The following is a 7,843-nucleotide window of genomic DNA, read 5'->3' as shown; positions in this document are numbered from 1 at the left end:
TTGTTGTTAGGAATAGATGGCAGGAATAAACACTAGATCACTCATCATTCTACTCATTATCCTTGCATAACTTGCTGGAAGGGTAAAGATGGACCAGCCAGTGGGTGTGTGCATTGCTGGGGAAGTGACAGCATCCGTCCTTCTTGGTCGTGTCTTGTTTAGGAGTTGGTGCTCTTTTCCTTGGAGGAATCTCACAGATCTCCAAATAGTGTTGCATCCAAGTTTTTCACAGCTTACTGCATACAACTGTACCTTTCTTCAGCATTTGAAACAAAGCTTTTAGAGAGCTTTGTGAAGATGATGGGAGTGACTTTGTCCCTTGTGACCACTGATTTGCTTGTGCTATTGTGTCAAGAGGGCAAGAAATTATCCTGCTTTTTAGCAGTGAAAGTAGCATCGCTATAAGGGAGAAGAGGGAAATATCCTAACCTCACTCAGTAGTCAAGCTAATTTATCAAGGTAAGTAATCTCCTGTATCTTAGAAAAACACATGGATAATTAGTTTGTAATCCTAAGTATGTTTTCAGTTTTAGAAAACAATTTTATGTACTTCTGATGAGCTATTCAGCTAGGTTATTAACCAGCGGAAATGATTGTTTTTAAAAATATGTACTTCCTTAATTTTTCTCACTTCTTAACTTTGTTGGATTCTATTTTTTAACATAAAGATGAAAATAATCCTAATAACTAGCTCCATCAATAGCCACTATTAAAAATGAAATTTTAATTGGCATTAGGAAGACTGTTTTAATTCTCTCATCTCCAAGACTTGCAGAAGACTGAAGTATCGGAGTTAGGGAGGAAGACATTTGTAATCCTTATTTACTGATATAGTAATGGAAAGTGCTGTCCAAACTTAAGAACTGTGGAATTTCATGCCACCAAACAGTAGTTGAGATTCCCCAGCTCGGTGGCTTTGGAGCTGGTAAGTGACTTCCAGGGGCGGAGTGTGTTGCATGTTTGAAATAGAGTTCCAGGGAGCAGCTCTGCAGGGAGCAGCTCAGCACAGCTACAGCTGCTGGTAGCTCTCCTCTGGCAAGGCTGGCAGTCACAAATGGTAATTGCTGTGCTAATTTCTCTCCTGCCCTTGAAGAAGTAAGCTGCTGCTCTCGTGCCTTAGATGTGGAACAAGGTCTGTATTTGGTACACAGCACCCCAAAAGTGACTGTACAAAACCAACAGATCCAAATAACAAACCAAACAATGTTCTCATTTGCCAACATGATTGTTTTTCCTCTACCACAGTATTTAACTTTAAAATTTGCTTCACATTGCAAATACTGCCTAAAAAGAACATTAACATTAGCTTTGGCCAGGCCCCCTGCCAATAAATTCAATTTGAGGAGAGACAAATTTTTCTTATTACATGCCATGCCTAATCTATAATTAGATTCTCTGCATTTTATCATCTTAAAAACACTGAGCTAGAAAGGAGAAAAGCCATATTACTGAAGTATTTTCAGCACTTAAAAATATTTTTTTCTTATAATCCATAAAGGTTGCCCTAGAAAATTAAGACATTCAGCCTGCATGAATGCTGTTGTAGCTGTCATTAGAAACCACAGTGTGAGTATGTAATGTTACAGAAATTCCCTTTTGTTTGGTACCATCAAATAAACTTGACTCTTTAATTTCAGTTACTGTGTTAAGACACATGCCAGTCTGTAGGGTGACAGGACACAGGCATTGATGCAGAAACTGATTTTATCAGCATTACTGCATTTCTTCCTGGAACCAAGGAAAGTAAGTACACTTTCGTGCCAAGAAGGGCAGTGTGTACTTACATCCCTGGAGTGTTGCTCAGGCCAAGAGATGGAAATTTGAAATGTGAAGCAGTTTTTCAGTATCTGCCTTCATTTGATCTTCTGTTCATCAGTTCAGTTAGAATCATCCTGGCCTGAGAGCTGGGAAAACAAACAGTTCCTTTGTGTAGACATTAAACCAGGTCTTTCTTCCAGAAATACAGTGGAGGCACCAAAGCCTTGCAGCATTGGTGGCTGCAGCAAATACAGAGGATAGAAGAGATCTCTGTTCAAATCCCTCCTTTGGACACTGTCCTTTGAACACACACTTTGTGTCACCCAGTTGAGCAGCCTGACAGTGACAGTCTTCCCTGCAGAAGCTGTGGCACTGTTGAACCACTGGATCAGTGAGCATGGTGACTTTCCTTTAGATAATCATGACCCTCACTCCAGAAGAGGAAGGTCCTGTCCCAAGAATACAAATAGTGCTGAAATACATTCAGCTGATCTTAAGGCTTTGGAAGAAACTGGATTTTTGTGAAACCCGACAAACAGCACCTTGCCTATGCAGCCTTCTGAGGCTGAGGCACTTACCAGGTGCCTCTGTTCGTGTCACCAGTGAGACTCTGCTGCTTCCTAGGAGCTTGACTGGCACAAATGTGAACCTTGGGGCCCACAGATGCCCTCTGGCTATGCCTGAGAACAGAAAGCACTTGGTGTATTAGCAGAGGACTAACTTTGTTTATTTTCCTTCTGGTTGACTGTTCCAGCCAGCATTCATGCTGTCAATGTTTTGGTTTTTTTGCTTGAGAAACACAACAGAGCTGTTTGAATTCATTTGAGATGTTTCCAGAAACCTAATTCCAATTTGATGATGCAAAAGATGTGGAACTTGTGCTGTCTTTCATCTGGAAACTCAAGAGTTGTGTGGGCAGTGACCTTTTCACAGCGAGTGCACGCTTCCTCTTATCTACCTCTGGGCATGAATGGTTTACTTTTCTGTCTCAGTATTATTATTTACCTTCTTTCCCCCTTTTTTCTTTACCACCTCTTGTTTTGTTTGTCTGTTTTGTATATTAAAGCTATTCAGGGGCTTTTTCTTGCCATTCAGAAATATTTTCCAACTAAAATAATGAAATTGCAGTAGGCTTAGATTTTATCACATTTCTGCCTGTATTTTTGCAAAAACCTTCTCAGAAGACTTCCTTCTTTGTCCATGTGTCTTTATTTTACCTCTCCTCATTCCTCACAAAAACATGCCCCTGCACTAGTTTGTTTAAATCTTTTGATTCTGCAAGGCACACGTGAATTATTAATGTGAAAGATAACTATACAGCCCAGAGCTGCTGCTGCCCTTAGCCTGGCAGCTTTACTGGGAGAGCAGAGCTTTGACCTACTTACTTGAGCTGTAATAATGTTTTTTTTTTTTTTTCATTTATACTAGGCAGGCTAGCCACAGAAATAGCTTTTGCTGTTGAAGAAATGAAGACTTATGGAGGTCTCTGCTGTGACAGCAGCTTCAGCTCTCCTTTCAAGAATGAGGAGTTAAATACATTTTAAGTAATAAAAATGTATTTTAAGTAATAATAACAAAGAGTTCTATCAAGGTTAGTACTACAGCCTATAGTTTTTCTAAGGGTTGGAATAGCTAATTGCCAACATTGGGTAAGGCCTCCTGGGTGCTGAGGTGCAGTGAGCTGTTCTGTAATGTCCCTTGGCACCTGTCATCATCAGGGGTTCTGTGGCTGCATCTGTATTGAAAAAGCTGTTGATTTGCACAGGTCTCCAAGCCTGTATGCATGTCGTGGTCGTGCCCTGATTCCAGGCTCAGACTCGAGAGATGTCTGTACCCTGGAGACCACGGAGAATAATCGTGGTCTGCCCCGAAGCTCAGCAGGGGCAGGGAGGGGAAGAGGACCCCAAGCTCAACACAGGAAGGCAGGTAGAGACCTTTAACAGATTAGGGAGATGAAGGTTGTACACTCAGTCTTGTGCCATTAAGGATGCTACTCTTGCACTGCCAAAAAGCTGCTTTCTCATGAGGCCAGAGCAGTACAGGTGACAGTAGTGCCAGTGCCCCAAGAGGGGGCCAGAGCACAGCCAGGGGTGCTGTAATGCAGCAGCAGCTCGGGGCCAGCCCCTTTCTTTTGCTTGTGTGTGAAGAGAGAACTCGAGGCTGTGACTGCAGTGCTTCAGCACATTCAGAGGAGGGTCTGAACAGCTGGAGCAGAGTGTCAGGGCAGGAGGAGGCAGCTCCTGGGCCTGCTCAGCTCTCCATTCCCTTTTTTACTGCACACTGCCGAGCTCCCCCCGGCTGCTGGGCTGGCTCCTGGCAGGGTGGAAGGTGCTGACTAGAAGTCTCGCCACTGGACAGTGCTGCTGGGAGTGGGGAAGTACGAAGGGCCTTAGCAATACTGTACTCAGTATCCAAGTTCATTCTTTTGTTCCTGTTTTCCTTTCCCCAGTATCTGATCTATAAATCAGTCTGGGAAAAGACCAGAGATACAAATCAGTGGCTGCTTGTAAACTGAAGCCAAATTTATCTTTTCTATGCAGTGTGAGAAGTTCTCAAAGAGCAGCTTCGTTAAAAACCAAATCAAGTTTTACAGAAATACTGCTTACTCTACTAATTGCACAATCTGGCTCTGTCTAGTCCCGAAGAGATTTATCATCCCTGACAACGGGCTAATATCCTTACTAAGGCTGCCAGTCTTGCACAGGTGTTACACTGTTTCCCAATGAGCACTGGGACCTTAAGCGTGATGATATGAAACCTTTAATCATTAATTGAAAACAAGCCATTTGTCTGTGATCTTAGTTTGACAATCCATAAAATAGTGCTTCTTCAATGACAAGTTAGCAACTCGGTTACAAAGAACAAAGTTTAAACAACACAACAGTTGTATGCACAAAGCTACCACGTCTTTTTTTTTGTTTTTTTAATCAGGAAAAAAATTTATTTATAAAAACGTCTCATTTAACTTACTGTCGAGTCTCTAGCTGAATACAGTGGTTTAGAACACTAACAGCCCATGCTTTTTATACAGATTAGCCAAAGCATGAACATCAATGAAAATTAACCCCCGAAAATAACTTGTCTTTGCTTTACGTTATGAGCCACAACAGTGTTAGAACTGGAACAGTAATGAAAGCAACACAAGAGTTAGGAAGCACAGTTGCTTAAAGAGTAAAGGAAGTATTTTCTTTTGATGTCTCAGAATAATAAGAAAGTTAGAAATGGCAGAAACTCCTCTGTAGATTAGTCCATAGAAAGCATTGTCTCATGGGGCTTTGGAAAAGTCCTGTCTGGTGGCTAATGCACTAGGGCATGATGAGATACATTACAGAGCCCCCAGGCCAGTAACTTCTGAAGACAGCCTAAAATGTAGGAACAAAAATGAGGAAAAAAAAAAAAAAAAGGCAAAAAAAAAAAAAAAGAAAAAAAAAATCTTCTCACTATTAAAAAAATACCACTTGAGTACAACCAGCATAGAACAGCATTTCAGTGCAGGCAAGTTTTCTCACACAGAGTTTGGTGGTTTTTTTTTTCCTTAAATGTCAATTATTGAAACAGTTACAATAGTCCAGAACAATTTTACAGCACTTTTCTAGAGCTTTTAAATAGCTGTGGTACCTTGACATTATTCCCAGTTTTTCCTTCATTATATACAACCAAAAAAAAAAAAAAAAGGAAAAAAAAGAAGGAAAAAAAAATGGAAGCCACAAACAAACAAAAAAACCCACAAAACCAAAAAACCCCCAACAAAACCAACTAAAAACCCCATTTGGATAAGTGCAAATTGTAACAATGGCAGTTCTACAAATGATTACAGTGACAAAACTTAGTGCAAAGGTGCTAAGGTGAAGAAAAGCCCACAGATTACAGAAATGACACAAAATACTGAGATAGTACTTAGCCCTATACAATAACACACTTTGAAATACCATGTTTTAAAAAGTATTGCATTTGCATTGTGTTTTTAGTTTATATTAAAATGCACTGAATACAGTTCAACTGTTAAAGCTTTGTGTCCAAGGAGTGCAAAGTGGATGAACATGGTGGGATAATGGGACTCTGGATTTGGAAGTGGTGAGAAAAACAATATTGCATTACTGAGTTATGCAACAGAAATTAAAAAGAAGGTGGATGGACAAACAGAAAATGCAGTTAAGAACTAGTTCCAACAGCTGGCAACCAGCCACTCCATTCCCCAGCTCTCTTGGCTTTGGCTGCAAGTACCTGTCTGGTTTTAGTTCATCTGAACATCCTGAAGTGCTTGGTCAAGGGATGGGATCTGTCCAGGCAGCAGCCTTTGAATGACCTCTAAAACGCTGCATGTTTTTCATGATTACCGTACAACCTGACTGCATGATTAGCGGCGAGTTAAACAGGGATGTATTTTGTACAGAAACCTGACAAAAAATGGTCATTTTGACTGAATAAAATACACATGGCAGGAAGCATCAGAATAGTGATGGCATCTGGTTTGTACCTGCTCTGAAGTACTTACAGCAATAAGTACTGTGTTGGTATATGTAAAACATTTGAGTGCTAAAGGAGGAGCCTGCTCTCTCTCTCCCTCCCTCCCTAAAGCAGAGTTCTTAAAATTACGTTTTTCCAAAGCAGAGAAAAATGGTTGCACCCTTTAAAAGAATCATGTGGAAAGGCACAGGTTCCTGACATTTTTTCCTGACTGTTTTCCAGTCATTTTAATTTAGCAGTTTTTCTCAGACCAGAAAGCTTCACTTGTTGTACGCAGAAGTACCTGAGGTTGGTACTTCCTAGCCCCCATCTCCTGCTTGTACGCAGATTTTGGGGCAGGGTATAGGGGTCTCCAGGCCTTTTAGGAGCAGCAGAATGGCTGAGGGGGCCAACAGCACTTCATAGAGCATTGTAAGGGCACTAGTGATCATCAGAAGTGCCAGATTTGCAAATTCTACCAATAGGAAAAATACATTAAAAATGCCAGTTTGCCATGAGGAATTGTTCTGCAGTTGGAGGGATCCCAGCAAATGTGGATCTAAGTGTATTTTTATGCTGGGTAGCATTGCTGGAGCAGGACCTGGCTGTGAACGTTTTGCCTCGCTGATGTTTTTTCCTTCTCTTTACTATGTCTCCCTTGGTGGGCTGGGGGCAGCCCTGGCCACAGCCCCGTCGGAGGGACGGTGTCCGGGGAGAAAGAGCCCAGGCTGGCACCCGCTGGCTGTTGGAACTAGTTGGGAGGTGGTGCCTGGTGTTAGGTGTTATGGAGAGCGGAAGACGAGTCGGCAACAGTTAACACTAGCAATTGAACAGAAAAGAAAAGATGCCGTATTGTTTCCTTGATAACTAGGAGCTACCACAGACTCTTGGCAGAGCTGGCAAAGCTTGCATTGTGTCTCATCCCTTCAATATGGAGCAAACTTCTGGCGGTCAGATTTCTTAACCCCACTCGTCGAAGGAATTTTGGCAGTGTAAGCGGACAAACTCCCCGTGGCCCCCGCGGCGGCCGCGGCATTTAGTGCCAGGAGTGGGACAGTTTTCATGCCAAGCAGACTGGAGACAGGAACGGCATAGTGGGTGGTTGGCAGAGTTGGTAGGGGAGGGGGGGTACTGACGGTAGCGGCGGAGGCGGCCGCCAGCACGGCCATGGAGGTGGGGGTGGAGGTAGGGGTGGCAGACTGAGAGAGGTTCATGTTGAGGTCAACAGGGGTCGTGACGGAAGCGGTCTGGGTGCTGACTTTAGCCATCTCTAAGCTGCAAACGAAGAGAGGAAGAGGAACAAACAGGTTGGGAGGGTTCAGCCAGGGTGGTGGGGCCGGGAGAAGGAGGAAGAGGAGGAGGAGGAGGAAGGGAGGGAAGAAGGGAGGGAAGGACAGCAACCACGAAAGGGCAGGATACAGGATTAGATCGGTGGACGAGGGGCACAGACGAGTGGGAGAGAGAAGGGGGAAGAGAGAGAAAAAAAGGGAAAATGAGGGTCAAAGGAGGAACATGTTATGTGTTAAAGAAGAGAAATAACAAAAGGGTTTTCCATGATTTGATGGGGAAAACATTACTGAGAGTCTAAAGTTCTTTCAGAACAGAAAAAAAAAAAAGAAAAAAGAAGAGGGTATGGGGG

The 7,843-nt window shown here is 42.7% G+C and overlaps 1 protein-coding gene across 16 annotated transcripts in view; it reads right to left on the bottom strand.

Moving 5' to 3' along the window:
- The window catches only part of LOC116448603 (poly(rC)-binding protein 3-like), a 516,599-nt gene that overhangs the window by 6,798 nt on the left and 501,958 nt on the right, over positions 1–7,843 (bottom strand). For 10 of the 16 annotated variants that reach the window (XM_032119252.1, XM_032119287.1, XM_032119259.1 and 7 more), the window contains one exon: positions 5,727–7,479. The exons of 4 other annotated variants lie outside the window; for them this stretch is intronic. In XM_032119252.1, coding sequence (XP_031975143.1) covers positions 7,131–7,479 — 349 coding nt within the window. In that variant the 3' untranslated portion in view covers positions 5,727–7,130. Of the gene's footprint in view, positions 1–2,539; positions 5,121–5,726; positions 7,480–7,843 lie in introns of those variants that run through there. 2 more of the 16 variants (XM_032119372.1, XM_032119383.1) reach the window with 1 other exon arrangement.

The sequence above is a fragment of the Corvus moneduloides genome, chromosome 1, assembly GCF_009650955.1.
Source record: "Corvus moneduloides isolate bCorMon1 chromosome 1, bCorMon1.pri, whole genome shotgun sequence".
Classification (NCBI taxonomy): Eukaryota; Metazoa; Chordata; class Aves; order Passeriformes; family Corvidae; genus Corvus; species Corvus moneduloides.
Note: the sequence above shows the minus strand (reverse complement) of the source record. Positions and strands in the feature narration are given on the sequence as shown.